Raw genomic sequence first — 23,138 nt, forward strand, 5'->3', positions numbered from 1 at the left:
CTGTAAATATTGGCAATGCAGACACAAGTCTACACAACTTCCCCTGTAGATCAGGTCCTTGATTAAAGAGAAAAGCTGGAAAACGCAGCAAAGAGGAATGAAGGGAAGGGACAAGTACGACAAAAACAGTGAAGTTACAAGGGGAAGGGGAGCAGGCGGATGAGGGGTACGGCCAGCAGAGGGGTGTCAGTGCAGGTCCAAGATGGTTTCACTAATGCCAGATTTTCAAGAAATAAATGTAAGATACTTTGACTCCTAGTGAATCTAAAAGGAAATCACTTACATAGAGAGTGGTTATATGGTTATACCGCAAACACACTAGAGTTTCACTGGTTAACCCTGGGTAAGAGGGAAAAGAAAAACACTGCAAACGGGAGGTGGACGAAAATAGGATAAACTAACTGTCTTAAAGTAACCCTAAGGTTTGGGTGGCTGATATATGCAGAGACTGAAAGCTCACCTAAGGAACACAAGCCCATCTTACCCTCAGGCCCTTTCCCGAACTAGTTTATGTGACTGCTGGCTTTTGTTACTCCCTTGAACATAGCGAGGCAATGTGGTGATGTCTGAATTCAATGGCAAAGCTTCTTTGCAGATATCTGCTCACAGGACTCGTACATTTGCTGGGGTCGCTTCTGTCATGCGTGAATTGCATACACAGAAACCTCTGTGAAGGTGCCTCAGTGTGGTTACCTAGGTTATATGTAGCGCACCCTGTTTCGTCAAAGACCCAAAGCACTGGAAAAGAAGTTTAGCTCCCTGGGAGTTGAATAAGGTGTCCTCCTTGGAGTGACAGAGAACCTGTCCAAAATGAAGGCACAAATAGGCCACCATACAGTACTGTTCACTCAGGAACTAAACAGGATCAACCCAACTCGAGGTACTGTACAGCCACTATCGGGGATTCACCCAGGAGCGAACAAAAACTCTGATCCTCTAGGCACTGTTAAGATACCAAGGAGAATTGTGTGGCATCCAACTACCAGCCACAAACCATCAACCCTGCTGGAGCTACTGTTAGTCCACTGGTAAGTGCTAGATGGAGTTCACCTCAGAAGTAAATAGGAACCCAATTCCTAGATGGATTCACAGAACGAGGCCCGCCCTACATTGAAAACTGCTAAAACAGCATGGATTGTCAGGGGGTAAACGCCCGCACTCTCTGACAAAATCATGAATGTTGAGCCAGGCACAAAAGACTCTCAACAGATGGTCATCAGTCATGCCTTAGGTTCCTCCCTAGTCATCAGTTTCACCCCTCCGATACTGACATTACAAAATACTGGCAATTGCACTGCATTAGATGGAGAAACTTCTTTGTCAGCATCAGGGAAGCAAGGGGTGAGCGACCTCAGATTCCTGCAGAGTGTGAACAATGTCAGACAAGAACTTTGTCATCGAGAGCAGAGCATTGAATGCACATCTGATAGCAAAGATAGCCAGGAGGCCACTTTAGGTCACAGGCAGCTGTATCCATTATTTAGTGGTGGGAACAGAGGGCTTAAGGAAGTTCCCACGGGGTCCCAGACAAACGGCCACAACTCAATATCGTCCGAAGACAATCTCCTCCCGATAGCTCAACTGTGTTCAGGTACCTGTACTCTTGAGGGAGGAACAGCGAACGACTCCCCCACTAGCCATCTAGGGAATGGGGGTCTCACAACTACAGCACAAGAAAGTGCACTCAGATCATCAAACTCACGAAGCAAGAGTCAAAGGGTGGGCTGGCACTCTTGTGGAGAGTTTGCTCCTTCAAATATTAAGCAAACAATTTTTTTAAAAAATTGCACAGGAAGAGGCTAATCAGAGGATCTAGGCTGATAAGCAATAATATGCAGGAACTTAATACCCGTATTAAGGAGGTGGAGCAGCGAGTCTCAGATTTGGAAGACGGACAGATCCACCTGGAACCATCAATATCCAAATGTTAATCAGATCTGGCAGACTTGCAGAGTAAGACAGATGATATGGAAAATCACTCACGTAGCTCTAATTTAAGATTTATGGGGATTCCGGAAGGACACAAAGACGGGTAAACGGTTACAAACCTAATTACAGACCTCCTTACGCAATATGTCGCCCCAGAGTCAGCTGACAGAAATCAAGACCTTTCTATAATGCGTGCTCATCTAGTGCCTGCTGTGCAGCTTCCTAATGCAAAATATCCTCGAACAATATTGATGAACTTTGGCAATTTTTGTATTAAAGAACGTATTATTCAGTAGGCAATCAAAAACAAAGTATAACAAGCTTCAAGGGACTTCACCTTTAAGATCTTTTCAGATATGTCCGCTGCTGCTGCACGGAGAAGGAGGGAGCTGAAGGAAATGATACCTGAATTTCAGAAAGGCGGAGCCCTGGCAGGGCTTGTTCAGAAATCGAAGCTTAAAGTCTTTTTCAAGGGTCACTCTAACATACTATAAACAGTTGACACAGCTAAGACCTTTCTGTATTCCATACAAAATCTAGAAGGCAAGGAGGGGAAAAGGGGCAATTCGTATTAAGGGTGAACAACTTTGCTCTTCCACACTTCTTTTGCACTATATTTAGCGCATTTAAATGTAATCTATTTGGGGGTGGGGTGTTTCTGGTAGAAGGTTAACGGTTGGCAAGGGGGGTGGGGGTGGGAGATGGTCCCAGTTCGCCCAGACAGGAGGGCTCCCTATTTAGGCCACTAAGGGAGAGGGAGGGGTTCTTAGTGACATGGGGTGGCAAGGTGGTCGGGGGTTGTTGAGGAAAGGAGGAAAATGCAATCCTAATGCAGAATAGAAGAATTCAGCTCTGGAGAAGCAGGCGAGGCATGATAGGTAATCAATATATGAGAAACAGTAGCAGGATTAGGCTGATCTATTGCTGTGGGCCTAAGGTGATTAGAAAAACCACAGATCAGGGTGTCTTCGGGAGGGGAGCTATTGGGCACATATTGTCCCCGCTTTCCAAAGTGACCAAATGGCTGGGCTAAATTCCATGCTAAGAGTTGTCTCTTGAAATGTCAATGAGTTAAATAACAGGAAGACGAAGGGTGCAACCGAAGAGTGGGTTAAAACAGCAAAGCCCTCTGTAATCCTACTACAAGAAACTCACATTCCAGTCAAAAGACAGAGGGGATTTGTTATGTTTAGAAAATGGGTAGAGTATAAGGGAGTTGCTGCAGCGCAGCAGCCCGTAGAGGCACCGCAGTCTTTTTAACTTAAAAACTCGGGCCCCAAATACTCAATTTTAATAGTGATAAAAATGGACGCTGGTGCTTGGTAAGCTGTAAAGTGTTGATGGAGAGATTTACTTTTGCGAGCTTCTACGCACCACTGGAGGATGATCCCGGGCCGTACGAGGAGCTTTTTCAATCTCTCTTACAAATCCCAGGCAAAGTTATTATTGGTGGAGATTTTCTTCTTCTTCAGGACCCATATGCTGATTCCTCAGTCAAAGGGAAAAAGCAAATCAAACCAAAGGTCGCAAAGGTCTTTGGGAACTATTCAAGAGTATTGGCACTATGAGATCCCTGGAGGTCCAACACTCCCAATAAAAGAGATTACACATGTCTTTCCAGCCGATTTAAAAGTGTTTCCCATATTTTTTCCTGATAACTAAATCTCTTCACTTTAAGGATCAGCGCATACTGCATTCTGGCCTTTCAGATCATGCTTTGCTGATCTTGGCTATATTACTAGACCCAGAACGAGATACCTCGCAATTCAAAAGGTGGATATTTAGCCAGCTGCTTCTCCAAGAGGAAGGTTAGGTTCTGGTCTGTAGAGATGAAGTTCAGGATTTTTTTTAATCGGAACCATGACTCCACCGCTCCGAGTATAGTCTGGGATACATTTAAAGCTTAAGTAAGAGGCATTGTGATTGCACAAGAAGCAGCAAATAGGCTCTGTGATAAATAAAAGAGTTCGGCTTTGGAAGACGAAGCGCAAAGGAAATTAGATAAATATCTTAGGCTCCCTAAGGAAAGTAATAAGAAATCACTTGATCAGGCCACGCAGGCACTGTCCAATCAGTATCTCGGTAGGGCGGAGAGATCGTACAAGGCCTACAGGCAGAAGTTTATGAGGAGAGTAACTTTACGGTTAGGTTTTTAGCCTGGCAAGTAATACGATTCATGCTTTAAGATGCCCAACTACGGGGAAGAGATACACTGAGTCTAGGGCAGTGGGAGAAGCGATGTTAGAGCATTATAGATGAATATATAGCCAAAACCATTTTCTAGGGAAATTAAAGATTCCTACCATATCAAGAGAAGACGGGGATGCCCTCTCCAGGCTGTTTACCAAACCGGAACTTCTGCAGGTGGTTAAAAACCTCATGGATGGGAAGGCATGTGGCCCTGATGGCCTCTCAGCACAATTCTTTAACATTTCTATTGGTGTCCTGGCAGACAATTTCTTGCTTTTAATTAATGATATGTTAAAGGGCGGGATGATCCCAAATTCTATCCGTGCTGGGGAGGTAGTCAGTTTCCCAAAAAAAGACAAAGATAAAGAAGATCCAAACTCTTATCGTCCAATTACGTTATTAAATACCGGCTATAAAATCATTATGAAGCATATAGCTATTTGTTTTAATGTGATAGTCACCTCTTTAGTCCATCCAGACTAAAATGGGTTTATTGTCAGAAGGCAACTTGCAATCAATACCTATTTTTTTGGCTGAGGCATTAGATTACTTCGCTGTTAATAGAATCCCTGCCGTTATCCTCTTACTGGAGGCAGAAAAATCCTTTTATTTAGTGGGTTGGGACACACTGTTTGAGAATCTATCTAGATTTCAGGTGCCATCCCAGAGATTCCGGCTGATACAAAGGATGTATCAAGATACTGAAGCGAACATTATAATTAACTCTGCAAATGTAGGAGAACTACTAGTGTGACGGGGCACCCACAAGGGGTGCCCCCTCTCACCCACTCTGTTTGCTTTATTTATCGAGCCTTTAGCCATCATAATTAGACAAAATGATCTTATCCATACCCCACTCAAGCAGGTGGGGAAGATAAAATTGTATGCAGACGTTGTCATTTTATTTGACGATAACCAAAGTTCTCAGGAGAAGGCTTTTGAAGTCTTTGCTCAATATGAACAAATAGGGGGGTACAAGGTGAACAGAAAAAAAATCAGAAATTATACTCTGTGTTTGTACTTCTAGTAGACTACATCCTGAATTGGTGCTGTGCGTAAATTTCCGGCATAAAAGGTATCTTGGGATTAGATTCTCGTCCAAAATAGAAGATCTTTACGATCTTAACTTTGCCCCCTCTGCTCCTTCAAACTCAGACACTACTAACAAAGTGGAGGTCACTTCCTCTAACTGTTGTAGGGAGACTTGCACTGTTTAAAATGGCAATCCTGCCACTGTTTAATTTTTTGTTCTCAGCCATCCCTTGTGTTTTAACTTCCCCATTTTTTTGGAAACTGGACTTAATATTTACATTGTTCATTTGGCATAACGGAAAGGCATGTATTGCACTAAGCACCTTATATGTAGATCGGGACAAAGGGGGCCTGTCACTTCCTAATATGAAGGACTATTATTTGGCATTTTTTACCCAATATATGGCAACTTTCAAACCTGCATTGTCTCCGGGCAGCCCATTCCCTCAAGATGTTCACAATTTAATTTGCAGAGAATATGGTTGGCGGGATTTAATATTGCTGGTGAAATCCCAAAGAAAATATGGTATAAGATCCTCAGGTGTTTTTTCAAAAAGAGGTCAGATTTTTTTTCGAAGGTATGTAATTCCATATGTGAACTTTTTTTACGCATCTATCTGAATTTACAAGATTTGTTAAGTGGATACAGATGGGAAACGCTTTTGAATATTGGGGTTGCCGTGCAAAATGATTTTTTGCTTAAGGGGTCGTATAGTAATTTGCTCAACAACCTCACTGACTTGGATTGTGGTCAGAGATATGTGACACTCAGGAGATAGTGAAAGAACTGACTGACCCAACTAGGGTCAGATGAGCGGGGTATGGAGAAGGCTACTGTTGGAGTGGAAAAGTCCCAATCTTTTTGATAAAGCCAACAGGAAATGGGAGTGGGATGAAGAGTTAAAACTGACTAATGGTATCTGGGAGAAAGTCAATGAATTAAATTTTGGAGCACTAAGATGTGCAAATTGGCACAGAATGCTGTTTTTTAGTAAATGGCTGCTCTATCGTACTCCACAAGTTTTGGCCAAGATCATTCCCAGCTGTCCCAATTATTGTTTCTGCTGTCAAGTGGATGGAATAGCAAACTGGACTCATATTATAGGCACTTGCTGGTTTATTCAAGTGTTTTGGGGTGAGGTGTTCAATGTTTTGCAAACAGCGGTACAGATAGAAATTACTCCTGAGGTGTGGCTACTGGTCCTGGGCTATGACCCTGAGGTAAAGCTTGCACCTAGATGGGTGAAATTAGTCTTTATCGCTACAGCAGTGGCCAGATCCCTCCTATAAAAAAATTGGCGTACCATGCAGATTCCAACTATTAGCGAATGGTTAAATGAAATGGTACAAGTAAGAACTCAGGAATGGAGGTACGCTGCAAGGCCAAGGGGGCTCAAGAGATTCTTCCAAACCTGGGGTAGGATGTCTGAGATAACTGATAACCGACGACAGCCTAGCCAGCTACTCCTAATCTGTGAATAATGAGGTTGTTAATGGTACTGTTTACTTAATGTGATGGAATGGCTTTATTGAATTCATTTTGGAATTGAAAATGGTGATATTATGATGATTGGATCTCTTTATAAAAAAAATACATGTTTTGTGTAGCAAGGCAGATCTAACTGGTTTGTTTCAAACTGAGGTCACATTGTTTTTAATCAATGAAACGAGGATGAGTGTGCTACATCTTTATGGGCTAATAGTGGCACACTGACACCCATACACTTTACCTAGATTGTCACACCTTCTCACCCTCCCATACAAAAATGCACACTATTAACTATTCAGAGAAACTCATTTTAGTGTCATGACGAGTGCCCTGAATCACAAGGCCAATTGCACACCAAAGTTCAAACTCCATGGGCAAATGGCATGATCGAGGGTGAACTAATCTGGAATTAACAAAAAATGGATTTAGGCTTGTAATTTGTTTTCTCCTATGTAAAATTGCATTAGTATGGTGTCATTTTATGTAGGTGTAAATCTGTTCCATATAGCAGGGAGTCACAGAAACGTTGGTGAACGCACACAGGCTTGGGAGTTTGTGAGAATTCACTAACTTTTCCCACCCTTGATACAGTTGGAGGTTTACTCAGATTAAGAGCAGGAGTATATCTCTATCCATGATGGTGTTGTGGAGGGAACACAACTAAAGCTAATGAGGATACAGTGGAAGGATTTTTTTCCACAGGGAAAGCCACTTTTGACATGGTGATAAAGAAAAAAGAAATTAACATTTACAAAAGCACGTTTGCCAAGGGCTTACTCGTGCATAAGCGTACACTATAAACATTTACACAGGTGTAATTGCTTACCATTGTCAGAGCTCCTGGAAAGCTGTAACTTTTGCACACTCCCAGGAGGAAAGGTGTACATTTACTCAAAATGTAAGTGTAAATCTAAAAGTGTAAACTTAAATTATCTTTTTAGGTCAAAGTCTACCACACAGCACAGCTGGTTTGCTAAAGACATCTTGGGGACATTTGGAAAGATTCCCTGGTAATGCATTCCACCCATTGCTTTCCACTGGCTTTGTGGTTCGTAACTCACATTTGCTTGTTTTCTATTTGCTGGCTTTTTTTTTTTTCAGTGGTCCACTTTGAGTTCATCCCTTCAATGCAGCAATGCCTGGTTACCCGGGCACCTTGTATTCCTCCACCAGTGTTCCTTTCTGTAAACAGACCTTTAAATCTTGTTCTTATTGTGTCACTTTTGCTGTGCATTCAGAGACAGAGGTTAAATGTCAAGCTCTGTCTTCTGAGGGAGCATGGTATTACTTTTCCTTCGGGCTTCAAAATGAGAGGATTTATGTGACCATCATTCTGGGTACTGGGGGTGTGCTAGAGGAAGTCTTTACAATTATAATTGTATTTATATAACACTTACTACACCTGACGAGGCATCAAAGTGCTTTTTTAGTGTACAACAAAATGTAAATGTCTGTAAATGAGCTGTGCAAATATTTCAGAATATATCCAAATTAGGAAAGCACAAATGAAGCTCATGTTTTGGTCATTCTGAAGTGCGGCGGAAATTTTTAATACGATCAAAACAAATCAATACACTAGGTGATGGCTTTTCCACATATCATTTGTGCGCTGTATAGTTTTACCACCAAAACTGTATGTCTGTGCAAATGTAACCCACCCTACTCCACTCTATGCCACTCCACTCTGCACCACTCTACTCTATGCCACTGCACTCTACACCATTCTCTTCTAAACTACTGCACTCTACGCCACTCCATTCTTCACCACTGCAATCTACAGCATGCCACTCCACTCTAAGCAGCGTTACTACGCCAATGTACTCTATGCCAGTTTACTCAAAGCCAATGCACTCTACGCCAATCTGCTCTGCACCACTGCACTCTATGCCACCATATTCTACTCTGCAATACTCTACACCACTGCACTCTAGGCCACTGCCTTGTATGCTTCTCTACACCATTGCACTCTATGCCACTCTATACTACTCTGCACAACTTTGCTCTGGACTACTGCTCTCTAAAGCACTCTACTCTATGCCACTGCTCTCTAAGCTATTGCACACTACACCAAAGCACTCTTTGCCATTACACTCTACACCACTGCACTATATGTCAATCCACTATACGCCACTCTAATCTATTCTGCACTCTACGCCAGTGAACTCAACACCACTGCATTCTACCCTGCAACACTCCACTCTACCGTACACCACTCCACCCCACTTCACTCTACTGTGAAACAATCTACTCTAGGCCACTGCACTCTACCACACTGTACTCCACACCACTCCACTCTATGCCACTCCACACCACTTCACGCCACTCTTCACCACTCCACTCTATGCCACTGCACTCTACGCCACTGCGATCTACACTGCTCCATCCCACACCAGTCTATTCTGCACCACACTACTCTACGCCACAGCACTGTGTGCCTCTCTACTTCACTGCACCCTACACCACCTTACTCAAACCCAATGCACTCTATGCTACTGCATTCTATGCCAGTCCAGTCTGCACCACTGCACTATATACCTATACACTCTACTCTGTAACATTACGCCACTTCACTCTAAGCCACTCCACTCTATGACACTCCACTCCACGATACTCCACTCTCACTCTCTACTACATTAAACTCTGCTCCACTCTATAACACTACTCCACGACCCTCCACTCTATGCCCCATCCACTCCACTCTATACCATTCTACTCTATGACAATTTAGTCTAGGCTACTTCATGCTACTCCACTCCACGCTACTCCACACCAACACTTTATGTCACTCTACTCCCCTGCATTATATGCTCCTCCTCGCTACAACACTCTACTCCACTATACGACATTCTACTCAACTCCCTCTATGCCACTTGACTTCACTCTACTACTCTATGCCACTCCTCTCTATGACACTCTATGCCACTCCACTCTATACTACACCACTGCACTCTACACCACTGCAATCTATGCTGCTCCACTCCAATCTACACCACTCTACTCTGCACCACTACACTACTCCACTCCTCTTTATGACACTCTACACCACATCAGTAAAAGACCTCCACTTTCAGAATAGTGTAAGTCATCAGGAGATTTATGGCCATATAGGGACACATGCCTTTACCAGGCCATGGAACTCCAGGGTGACCTGCTGTATCAGTTTTACACAAATGGGATATTTTGCACATTATAATACAATATTCCTCAAATACTGAATAGCTTTTCTAGGTTTGCTTACCTAGCAAGTGTATGTGTATATAAATGTATGCATATATAGGAAATTATCTGTGCAGAGATATTAAATGGAGTATGGAAACCCACACATGGACACAAATAAGTATAGCAACTAATGTTGAAAGGATTTTATTGCATGCAGGGACCCAGTCAAGGCAAGCAGTTGTGACAACCAAATGTAAACATAAGCATGGCTATCAAAACTTTAGGTACCAACATTTTAAAAATCTATTCACATGGACCACAAAGTGTGCAATGCACTCATAAAATAACACTGCAAAACACAACACAATACCCTTTTAAATAAATAAGTTATACAAAGCAAACATGTCAATACAACAGAAAAGAGAAGAATATAAATGCACAAATAGAGACAACTTAATTTAACAGATAATATTCAAAGCAATTCTCTGCCACATCACTGATACCATACACAGTGCAAACACTACTCGCTAGCCAGCTCCTAGACACCCTCAGCAACCAAACACAACAGTGTGCTGCCATTATGTCCCCCCATCTACAAGGAAACACAGAATGGGTGGGAACTCCAGTCCCGTCAGACACCAGTGCCACAAAATTAGAACTAAGGCAGATGTTTGCTATACAAGTATTGGTAACATATCAGAACTCTATTCCTGTCTCTTCAGACATCCTCTAAAGCAGGTACGTTCTTTATGGCCACCAGCAGCTTGCTTCACCCGGTTACACTTCTAAAACTGATTAACTGATTTACAGACAGGGCTGGCTTTAGGGCGGTGCAAGCGGTGCGGCCGCACCGGGTGCTGACCTGGACTGGGGGGCGATGACCTTAGGAGGGCGCTGTGTTTGACAATAACTTAAAAACGTACGACTTAAAAGCACCTGCTGAAAAGTGCTGCGTGGTTCAGCCTCCAGGAAGCAATTAAAATGTCAAGATACCTCTTGTGATTAATGCTCCTGCTAGGTAGAGAGATGGGATTTTTATGTAGGGGCAGCTTTGACTCGCCATAAAGTAGCCTAGTTGGTTAATGTACGTGCTGCAAAGAACAGGAGTACATGTTATGTGGAAAGCTGAGTGGATTAATAAAGCCAGCCTTTACAAGCCCTTTATAACAAATGAATGTATGTGAAAGGGGGGCTATGGAGAGATGAGGGGCACATTTTCCGGGTGGTAGTTAGGGATTCTGAGGAGGTGGCCATGGGGCGGGCGGGGGGCGCCAATAAAGACTGATGCACAGGGTACCGCCGGCGCTAAAGCTGCCCCTGTTAACAGACCCTACTTCTCACACAAGAGTTGTGAGTCAGAATACTGTAAAGAAAAACAACTTCTCTGCTAAACATTTTGGGGGTCATTTTGACCTCAGTGGTCTTATTTCAAGACCGCCGAGGGACCGCCGTGCGGAAGACTGCCAGTAGTGGAGTTTTTCCGCTCGGCCTTTTATGACCCTTTGCAGCTCTCCGTCCTTTTACACACGGAGAGCCGCCAACAGCCATACTGGCAGGCGGCGGGGAAATGGAGAATGCTCCACCTCCACCGCCACGCCAACAGAACACCGCCCAGCGAATCACGTCCTGTGATTCGGCGTGGCGGTGTTCTGTTGGCGGTGTGGTGTCGGCGGAGCAGCCCCCATGGCTCCCGTCCCCTCCCGGAGGATCATCGGACAAGGTAAGTCGATCGTCCATGAGGGGAGGGGGGTGGGGCGGTGTTGAGTGTTGGGTGCATGCATGGGGGTGTGCGTGTGTATGTAGAGGGGGTGTGTGAGTGCGTGTATGCTTGCAGGGGTGTTGTGTGTATGGGAATGAGTGCGTGTATGTTTGAAAGTGGGTGTGCATGTCTGACTGTGTGTGGATGTTGGCATGTATGTCGGTGTGTGTGCATGTATGTGTGTTGGTGGTGCCTGCGTGCGTGTCGTGTGTGTATGTGTGTTGTTATGTTGGGGGTCGGGGTGGGGAGGGGGGTCCTGCCACCTTTGGAGGGTGGCAGTGGGTGTGGGGGGGTAGGCGAGGGAGTCGAGGTGGGGGAGACCCCTATCAGTGCCAGGGAAGGAATTCCCTGGCACTGATAGTGCTTACCGCCATGGATTTCATGGCGGTTCAAACCGCATGAAATCCATGGTGGTCAGCCGGGTCCAAATACAGCCGGCGGTATAGTGACGGCCGCCGGGCTGGAGACCCTGGTCTTCAGCCTGGCGGGCGGAACGGAGAACCGGCGGTTGACCATGGCGGTAACCGCCATGGTCATGATACACACAGTGGAGACCACCAGCCTGTTGGCGGTCTTACCGCCGCTTCTCCGCCGTCCACCATGGTCGTAATGACCCCCTTTATCTTTAGTACCGTTTACAAAAGTATCACCAAGCTGGGTGTAGATTTTCTGTTATATATTTAAAACACGAGAACTATGTCAGGCAATATTCTGATAACGATAGCCTATTACTACCCCAGGCACGGCGAGGGTCAGCGAAGACTCAAGCACGATTAGAGTGAAAAATCCAAATCTACAGAGCATTTGAGAATTCAGCTTTGAATGTCCTGCTTCAGAAGATGTTTGTCTTTATTTTGGGCCTAGCTGTTCTATTCAGTGGTGTGCCAATATTAACCTTAAAAGTGGTTTTCCAAGCAACTGGCACCCAAAGGCGATGGGCCAGGATTCCCCATGAGTCACCCACCGTTATCTGCTCACTTGCACTGACAGAAGACTGATTCCACGGCAGCTGGTGTCTGTCTGACTTCACCGAACCGGCCGCCATCTAAACGTTTCTCAGACTGTAAACATCACAACATTGCTCTACCGGGCAGTCCCTCGCACCGCAGCTCTCCACCCGGCAGTCTGCTGCCAAGGAGTTCTAGGCGCCCTGCTTTTCATTCCGAACTCTGGACACTCGATTTGTCTCCGTGCCTGAGCAGATTGTATTTGTATGCCCTGTCTGTGCCCCCACCAACGGGCTCGCCGTCACCGCCCTCCATACACGTGATGCTCTTGTGCACCTGAACTCGTGGTTATTTACCTTGACATTGTCTTCTAGACACCACAAAAGAGGCGTGTTTAAAAGGGTTGTCCCTCCACATCAATCACTCCTAATCTGTACAAAAGATGCCTTGTGGAGTCTGTAGCTTTAGCTTGGAGTTCAGTGGCCGCTATCAGCAGTAATCAGAGCTGTAACTACCCAACGTCAACAGTGTGTCACCTGTGAGAGCACAGCCTAGACCAGGACATCATCACAGAGCAAAACTCAACGCGGCATCCCTATAATACAATCTCACAAAGGCAGCTGTTCAGTCCTCCTCAACTCCATTCCTAACTAGGAGATACCCACAGACGAGGCCTAGTTTCGGAGGTGAGGCCTGAAGGAGAAGACGCCTGGATGGGGAGGAAGGTGAAGATGTGCAAAGAGTTGAGGAGTGAGGAGGATGGTTAGTTTGGAGTGTTTCATTTCCTAATAAATGAAAGAGTAAATAATATTAGAGGTAATCCTACCCCTCGCTTCCGTGTGCCTCATCATTCCTTGAAATTCAAGGGAGCACAAAAGACTATTACAGAACTAGGCGTACTATCACTAGAGACAAAACTTCTCTAGGCATGACATACTGTGACAACAGGGCACTGCCTGGGTGCACATACTGCACCTAGGCACTGCCCCAAAAATCACAGGAAAAAGCCTTGGGCAGTATCCAGCAGGTTCTTGTCAGAAGGTGTGGCCCTTCGAGTGGCATTTTGAACATGCCTCCCTGCCTCCGCTCTTTGAATGTACCCAGGTCAGAGGGTGTGGCCTTCGGCTCCTCTGTAAATCTCAACCCCTACCCTGAGCCTGCAGATTATGATCTCTCAGAATGTCCATCAGGTTTTGGGCGGATGGCAGGATCGTTGTACACGCCCTGCACTCAGTGTCCTGGTGTGAGCAAGGGAAAGATAATGTGGATCACTACATTGCTCCTCACATTTGGAAGACAGGCAGTGCAGACACATTGAAGGTGGGTTGGGGCTGATGTCTCAAGGGTTGTGTTCCCAGATGCTGGGTAAAGAGAGGAGCTAAAAGTGGGAGTAGACCAAGGATAGAGGTTGGAACAGCCCATAACTTCTCGACCCTTTCTCAGTCACCATTTCAAGGGAGAGAGGCATAAGGTTGTGGCCAGCTCGGGTTTGAGTCCAAGACCTCTGGGCTGTTTTCCAATCTCTTGCAGCTTTGCTCACAGAAGGGAAACAGTTGGAATTTGAACATGGGAGATTTCTGACCCTAAATTTAGACTGCCCAATTTGTGAGCTTGTTTTATTTAGTCCCCTCATTTCAATGTCTGTATGCAAACCTCAGGAAAGGCACTCTCTCTTCCCAAAACTAAAATCTGGCATCAAATCAGCATTTCTTCCGTCAGTAATAATTGCCTTCGAGTGCAGGGGTGTCCGACAATAATGGGAGAATAGAGTGGTGATGGAGCACCAGCGCAGTGAAGCTGATTTCTCTGTCCATCAGCATGCTACCACAGGAAGAAAAGGTGATTCCGAAAAAACACTGAGCATTGGGGCATCATCAAGACTTACCCTACACAGTATGCATGGCACTTCACAGAAAACCCGAGTGATTCCCCAGAGCCCTGTGGTCCCAAAGCACCATGGTCAATACTGGAATATTTTTCCTTTGGATGCACAATCGCCCACTGACAAAAGGGGAATCACCTTTGCTGGAATCCCGTGTGTGCAATGTTTAGCAATTAATTGTGTGTGAACTAAATCATGTTTTCTTTTTATCAATAAAATCACTGTCCAGACATTGATTTACTAATCCATTGGATTGATCTGCCTCACTGCCACGAGGATCAAGTGCTAGAAGGGTCTACTTAGTGCTCTGCTGAATGGAATTCTAAAACAGATATTTCCTAGGAGAGAAGGAAGTTTATGAATCACACCTGAAAATAAGCAAGAAATAAAATGTATAGATTATAAATCTGATTGCCAAAAGACTGTCAAAGGTAATTTAAATGTGGCATCAGAGCACCAAAAGTAAAATACGATTTGTCACAATGCCCAGGGACCTTCCAAGCCGGTTCCCAATCCCTCACTCTAAACTTCCAAAGGCAGAACATAGACCATGCTGTTGGAGTTTGTGATATGGTGGGCCCACTTTATCCTATCTTAGGGCTGTGAATCATGATCTGGAATTGAGGGTCATGACTGCCTTTTTCAAGCATCTAAGCTACACCAAGAGTGGTGAATTGATGTAATGTGTTAGAACCACTCAGTGCATCATGCTAACAGGCTACATGAAGTTCTGTAATCATCAAACTCCTGCCCATTGTAAGTCTGTCTGGGTGGGCCATATACTAGAATCTTTCTCTTTGGTGAACCAGACTGGAAACCTGAAGCCTATGTAATTCTTAGCAACTACTGCCTGTGAGTGGACTCCAAGTGTCCTTTTCGCCTCACCCCTTCAACTCTTATCATTAACCAGCTACCGGAAACCCTTTCCCAAGCATGTCCGCCTCCACCTCTTTTCTCAATCTGCTGATATACGTCACCAACCACAGTCAACCACAGAGGTTATATGGCCCCCACAATCTTATAGGAACACATCCAAAACCCACCCTACAATCTGTTCTCCACCCCTCCAATTCTGCTCCCCTTCTCGAGCACCTTAGCTACTGAGAGGAGATGCTTGGCCTCAAACATGACCTCAGAGAAATCACACTAGGGTATACATGTAATGCACAGAACCTATAGGAATTTAATGGACGTACTTGAGATAGCACCAGCACGAACTCTGACAAAGCACAACGTGGTCAGACGTCTAGTCCTCTCACGCCATATCCTACATTTCCTTTGTAAGCCATACCCACCTGAACACCACATGAACCAAACATCCATGCTCAGGCCTGAAACTGTTTCAGGAAAGGAGAAAAGTACTAGCAGGGCACACCAGTGGCAGGTGCACTGTACAGAAATTCCAGATAACATAACATAACATGATATTCTCTAAAATACTGGCCGAGAAGTAAAGTGGGGTACTATTGTGGACAATGGTTCCAAGCGTAACCTCCTGATCGCGCAGTGCTTATACTGCCGGATGCTCTTCATGAATGGACCAAACACACTAGATGATGTGCCTAAGATGGTGTATAGTGTTGTAATCTCTAGACACACTTACACTGAATTGCGTACGCTCCCAGCTGAGCAGCAATGTTAAAAGGACAGGGGATGCGACCTTGCAAGACATCTTGCTTCACCTGCAGAAAAAACTGATACCTACAAGAAACCAAGAGAAAAACATGTTTTAGCACCACAGCCACTAGAACCTGCATTCTGGTGTGATCAGTGCATGTTTTTTCAATCATTTTAATAATACATCAATGCAGCATTTAGATCCAACCGTATTTCTTTACATAGGTTCATTTCAGTGGCCCTGTCTGGCAGCGCACTGAAGCAACACCATTGTTGCTGGGCATGTTGAAACCTCGTGCAATTGTAGATGCGTATTCATTTCTAGTATTGTTTTGTTACATTTCTATAGCCCGCGCTGCAAACTTTTTTCTACCCCACAAACTTTCTTCTGTCCTTGAAAGGGGTTTAATTACAGAACCAACAATCAGCAAAAGTAGAAATATTAAACCAGATAGTCAGCCTTTCAGGCGCACATACACCTGTAAACAATTCGAATGCTTTTAATTATCTAAAAAAATGTCAGTGTGGCTATTCCTACTTACTCCGAAGAGCATTCCCATACAGCTGTGAATAATGCAATTAGCTAGAAGCCATTTTATTTAAAACTTCACTTTAGCAACTAAAGACTGGCATCTCTCAAAAATGTATAAAAACAAACATACAGATAAGAATTGAGGGTGTCCAAGTTAATAAAATATTACACCTTATGCTTGATCCTGGATACGGAGATGAAAATCGTTGAAAAGATGCAACAGATCGTTATTCTGCGAATTAAGGTCACATGAAATGTGTCGTTTCTACTTTGTAATGCAGTAGATGTTGTTCTCACTCTTGTCTACTCACCATAATAATAATGCTGAGAGCCACATTGTGTAAAACATGAACCAATGGCAAAGACTATATCAACCTATGTGGCTTTATCAAGCAATAATGTTGAATATCTGGGTCCAGTAGCCTCTAAAAGGCAACTGAATATAATTCTAAAACAGATACTGTCTCTTAGGAAGGAATGAAGTTTATGAATTATGAGTGCGAAGGGGCAAGAGATGAACTTTATGGATTATAAAACTGAGGGCCAGAAGACAGGGATGGCTATTTTTTATTGGCTTTGGGAGCTGGAAACAAATATAAATGGCAAATAATGACTGACTACCCATGAGTCCATGAAAGCGTGGAGAAGCTCGGCGAAGTTTATCGATCCAGGGTCAGGCAGTGTCCGTAATGAATAACCTAAGAGGCAGACACAAGCCGAGGGGAATGCAACTGATGAAGAAGCCTCAGGGCTCCTTTAAGGCCCTGAGTGCGAGCCAAAGGTGAGCAGTTCATCATTCTACATGGTATGTAGCCAGAAAGATGGATCTGTGATTCCACGCTCTAAAATACCTGTCACAACATAGATGCTAATTTTGCAGTACTAAAGACCCATGCGATGTACCCAGGGCGTAGCCAAGAGGGGCCCATGGGGACCCGACCAGCTTACATTCATTTTTGGCCTACGCCCCCCTCAATTTTATTGGCAACCTTCAGGGAGGCAAGTTCAAGTAATGTGCTATTAAATGAGATAAGTCACCTTGAATTAAAGCATGCAAGATATAGTGAGAGACTTTATCTGCATTACAACACAAACATTTTTATTGAAACGTGCTTCTCCATTCCTTTAATCAAGGGTGAGGTGTGTAATGTATTGATCTACTACATATAAGTAAACTATTTGCTGCCCCACCATTCCAGTTTTGACCCTTTGACGTTTGCATGGCCTGAGATGATAAAAGGTTATGAAAAGCCAACAAATAACTTTTTCTGTGGCCAGTATGTGTAGCGCAGCAGGTGCAGTGGCACTGTGGTGCAGCAGACAGAGGAGGTATGTGACCTAGTGCTTTGAGGTTGCCACTTAGCTGAAGCTATCAATGTTGCAGCAGGTGCAGTGGCACCAGGGCCCAGACGTGTGAGGGACGCACAGCTTGTCAATTATGGATGTTTCTGCTATCAGTGGTAAAGGTGTAATTTTCTTGCTTGTACTAAGGTCATTGACACCCTTTCTACGCTTCTGGAAAGCAGTGGTGGCTGCACTTTACTGATCTACAATAAACTAAGGAATCCCATGTTCCCTGATTGCAGTAAGGCCCATTAACACCCAGTGGAGACCTGCTCACAGCTTTTTAAGATTCATCAAGAATCAAGAAGGGGTTGCTTGGAGGAAGGCAGTCAGAACCTCTGAGAGCCTGACAAGCGGGGAGCAGTACTCCATAAAAAAACAAATATTTGCATGCAATAGGGCTCACATATTCTTGAGGTAGAGCTAATGGCATTGTGTAAATTCATAACTGGACTTTTCTAGCCATATAAATTGGTCAACCCTACCTCACAATTTCGACTTTTCCTGCCGAATAATTCCAGTGGCCCTGTATATAACAAAAGCACTTCCATTTACCTTCTTCCTCTATCTGCAGCATAAAATGAACATTTTGCATTTAGCATCCGTATTTAAATCTGCCATGCTAATTCCAATAGAATACCACTCTCACCACCCCGCCATCAGAGTTGCTGGCTGGCTAACACAATTCCCAAAAAAGAAACAAGACAGCCACAGAAGAGAAATAAACTAGAAGGGACACCCAAACATATCAAGTGTTCAAACAGTCATAGTGTAATTAGGATGTTAAATTGACCCAAATTATGATCATAATGGTAATAAGGAGAGATTATTAAAATATATACAATTATCATATAAACCCTTATCAGAAAAAAATATTTAGCATTCAACTGTAATGCTCAAAACAGCCCCTACAGGGCACCCTATTAAAAATATCATTTGTCAGAAACATGGGCAGAACCCCATAAAAAGGATGAAAGTAATGCAGTGTAACCATATACTTAGCCCCTAGAGGGCATTTGTAGGGCTACCAGGTCTACTGCAATAATATTAAAAATGAGGCCTTTAAAACAAAACTTCTCCCAGCTGTAAAACAAAAGTTCTAGCTATTTGAAAGCTTAAAAGACACTGAACTTTGGGAGGGGTTATTATTTTGGGGTCCCCACTAACTAGTGTATGGACCCAGAGATGAAGTAGACAGAAAGAGCACTTTGAAGGTGGTCCCATTGTCCTAGGACCACCACAGGCTGAGTTATGAGCAAAAATATTTTGTAAATGTAATGCCCTGCAAAGTAATATGGGGGAGTTTTAATGCCCCGAATATTATAATATGTTGACTGCAATGCTCAGAACAACCCCTGGAGGACACTACAATAAAAATAGCATTTGGAAGACACATGGTCATGTAACCATTAGAGAGCATAACTACATGAAAAAAGAATGAGATAAAGTAATGCAGTGTAACCATTTATTTAGCCACTAAAGGGCGTAGTGCATTACACATTTTCAGGGCTGGCAGGCCTACTGTAAAGATATTACAAACAAAGCCAATAAAACATAATTTCTCTCAGCTGTAAAACAAAAGTTCCAATCATGAGAGAGCTTAAAAAATAATGAATGGTCGCAGGGGTTATATTTTTGAGTCCCCACTAACATAGTGTAGGGACCCAGAGATGACATAGACAGAAAGAGCATATTGTGGTCAATGTTTTGAAGGTAGTCCCACTGTCCAAGGATCACTACAGGCTTAGCTATGAGTACAAAAGAGTACTGCCCTGCAAAGCATTATGGGGCAAGTTTCTGTGCCACAAATATTTTGGTATGTTGATATGACTGTAATGCTTAGAACATCCCCTAGAGGATACCACAATGAAAACAGCACTTGTAAGAAACATGGTCATGTGATTATATAGTTAGCCCCTAAAGGCCATAGCCACATAAAAAGAAAATGGCAATAAATAATGCAGTGTAACCGTACACTCAGCCCTTAGAGGGCATAGTGCATTACACATTTTCAGGGGTAGCAGACCCATATCAATGATGTTACAAACAAGACCCTTAAACTACAAGCTATTTACAGCTGTAAAAACAAAGGTTCTAGCCATGAGAACACTTAAAAATGCACTGAATGGTGGAAGGGTGTATTATTTTGGGGTCACTGCTAACCTATTGTGTGGACCCAGAGATGGCATAGGCAGAAAGAGTACATTGTGCTGAATGTTTTGTCAATCAATCAATCAGTGAATTTATAAAGCGCGCGATGTACCCAACAGGGTTTCGAGGCGCTGGGGGCGGGGGGGGGGGGGTGCTGCTAGCGTTCGAAGAGCCATGTCTTGAGGAGTCTCCTGAAGGTGAGGAGGTCCTGGGTCTGGCGTAGTGAGGTGGGGAGAGAGTTCCAGGTCTTGGCGGCGAGGAAGGAGAAGGATCTGCCGCCAGAGGTCTTGCGCTGGATTCGGGGGACGATGGCGAGGGCGAGGTTGGCAGAGCGGAGTTGACGTGTGGGGACGTAGAAGTTGAGTCTGGTGTTCAGGTAGGTGGGTCCGGTGTTGTGTAGTGCCTTGTGTGCGTGGGTGAGGAGTTTGAAGGTGATCCTTTTTTCCACAGGGAGCCAGTGGAGGTCCTTCAGGTGGTGGTAGATGTGACATCGGCGGGGTATGTCGAGGATCAGGCGGGCGGATGCGTTCTGGATGCGTTGGAGTCGTTTGATGTCTTTCGTTGGGATGCCTGTGTAGAGTGCGTTGCCGTAGTCAAGTCTGCTACTGACGAGGGCTTGAGTCACCGTCTTCCTGGTTCCTGTTGAAATCCTGTTGTAGGGGGTTTCATTGTCCTAGGACCACCATAGGCTGAGTTAGGAGCAAAACTGTTTTGTAAAAGTAATGCCCCGTAAAGCATTATGGGGCGAGTTTCTCAAGTAGAGTGATTTTGTAGGATCGGCTCTCCTGCTGTACCGGGACAGCCACTTTCACTTTGAGGATTTGTTTTATGTAAAGCATTTACCAATTTCAAGTTTAAGGGGAGAGCCACAAGAAATGATTCTGATTAGGTAACAGTGAACAATGTGATGAGCGCTCCAATAACACAGATAAAGTTCACACTGATGTGCTTGTTCGCGCTGTGAGTGCCATGGTCACCATGCAGCAAGAAGGGGAGAGACAAAAGAAAAAGATAGTTCGGTCATGCTGAAGTATATCAGCAATTGTGTAATAATCCATGTAACAGGGGCAGTCTACAAGGCGTGACAAAAACAACCTCAAGATAGGACAAACATAAAACATTCACCAATGACATCAAGTGATTTTTGAAAGGCAAGCCCAGGAACGAATGAAAGTGATGGCCATGAGATGGGCATGGTTCAAAGCCCACAATACTTACAACAGGTCAAAGCGCTAGTGCGCTCGACCTAAAAAAGGGATTGTATTTAGTGACCAGCTGTTACTGCTACAGACTAGTTCTTGGAGCAATATAAATTATGCAGGTGTAATTTATAGTTTTGGGAATTTTACATTCTACTTGTGATACAAAATTCCTGAAATTACACTATTATGCTCCATCGCATAATTATGCAACATTTCCTGGAAAAATTAAAGCATAGGAGGGCAGAAACAAGGTGAGAAACCAGAATGTGAGCGGCTATTGTTCATGGCAATTGTGTTTAACTTGCTATTTTTTACCTCAAAATTCTTCCTGGCATCAAACATTGATGCAGGAATGCATTACACGCTCAAACATATTGTGAAATGACAGATTTGCATTTTGAGTAACTACACGTAATTTTGTGTAATTTTCCTGAAATTTCACAAAATTATGCAAAAGCAAATATTACGCATACTTTGCGTACGTTTACTAAACACCTACGTTTTCCAGCCTGAATCTAAAATAAACATACACCGAGAGCAAGTTTCTGCAGCAGTCCTTAGCAAATCAGAAGAGCTCATCAAAACAAACCTCAGGCCAGTGACAGGCACCTTAGAAGGATGAAAGGCTAAGTTAGATTTAGTAGGGTTTATTATGTGGCGTGAGGTCACACATCGACCCAACAACAAGCGCATTAAGCCACTGTACTATGTGAGACTGTTGTTATATATTCTGTGGCAACTGCAACGGTGGCACTGTCATAACTGTCCCAGTACCCACACTGCCTATGAATCACTTAAGTTGTTCAATTAATTTTGATAAAACAAACTGCCTAAGATTAGAAGTGGTAGAAAGGATCACGGGTCACAGAGCACAAGGAGGAGAGTAACAATGACAACTGTTGTTTGCATTGCTTAGAAATTGCAGACGTGAGGCTTGATGCGCTATAAAGCACTATAAGTGTAATTTCATACTACCATTGTTATTACAGCATCTTGAACAATGCATTGATTGCCGTGTGCTCAGCAACGAGGAAGTCTGTGTCTTCAGAACTTTGCTTCTAGTGCAGTCTCACAGTCTGTAAAATAGCATTCAATCTCCTATAATTTAGAAACTTAATAGGAAGAAAAAGTACGATTTAAGCAGAGCTGTCTTCCCATAATATCAAGGGAATTTCAATTTTTCAAGTAACGTATTGAGGCCAACTTCTCTTTCTGATAATGCCCATTCTTTTTTAAATTCTTCCTTTGAGAAAAGCCACCCTCTCACCGCCGGAAGTAAATTACTGCGCTCCCACTAGAAAAGTGAATCGTCCCTGCAGCCGCAAACTGGAGTGAGGCACAAACAGAAAGCCAATTCTCCACACATTCTGCACCTCTAACACGCATTATGGTCGAACCTGTGGCCAGATTTCACCTCCCTTTCAATATCAGTGTGTTATAATTAAATAATGCCAAAAAAGTGTGATGATTTTCCTCATGTTTTCTCCGTAAAACCTGCATTTTCTAAGATTTAATGAGGGTGTGAGAAGCTTACTCACAACAGGGACAATACTATGGGGACATAGACATTGGTTCAGGGACACTGGCATCAGAGCACTGACTGACAGACTGACACAGGAACAATAAAACAAGGCACCAACAATAAAATTGGGCACCAAGCATGATGTATGAACACTGTCAATGATATGGAATACTGAAACAATGGTCCAGGACTTTAAAACATGGGAAATTGTTGGAAATTGAGTCTGCAGTTGGTAGAGGTATAAACCTTTTCTAAGTAAGGACCGCAATCCTAGTCAGGGCAGGTCAATGACACAACAAATTAGCCTGTGCTCACCCTCTCATAACTAGGAGCAGAGCAGGCAGGCCTAACTTAGAAGACAATATGTAAAGTACTTGTGCAAC

The 23,138-nt window shown here is 43.8% G+C and overlaps 1 protein-coding gene across 2 annotated transcripts in view; it reads right to left on the reverse strand.

Moving 5' to 3' along the window:
* EPB41L4A (erythrocyte membrane protein band 4.1 like 4A) overlaps window positions 1–23,138 on the reverse strand; it is a 624,815-nt gene that overhangs the window by 346,975 nt on the left and 254,702 nt on the right. For both annotated transcript variants that reach the window (XM_069226476.1, XM_069226475.1), the window contains exon 5: window positions 15,991–16,088. In XM_069226476.1, the coding sequence (XP_069082577.1) occupies window positions 15,991–16,088 (98 nt within the window). The remainder of the gene's footprint in view (window positions 1–15,990; window positions 16,089–23,138) is intronic.

The sequence above is a fragment of the Pleurodeles waltl genome, chromosome 1_1 (assembly GCF_031143425.1).
Source record: "Pleurodeles waltl isolate 20211129_DDA chromosome 1_1, aPleWal1.hap1.20221129, whole genome shotgun sequence".
Taxonomy (NCBI): Eukaryota; Metazoa; Chordata; class Amphibia; order Caudata; family Salamandridae; genus Pleurodeles; species Pleurodeles waltl.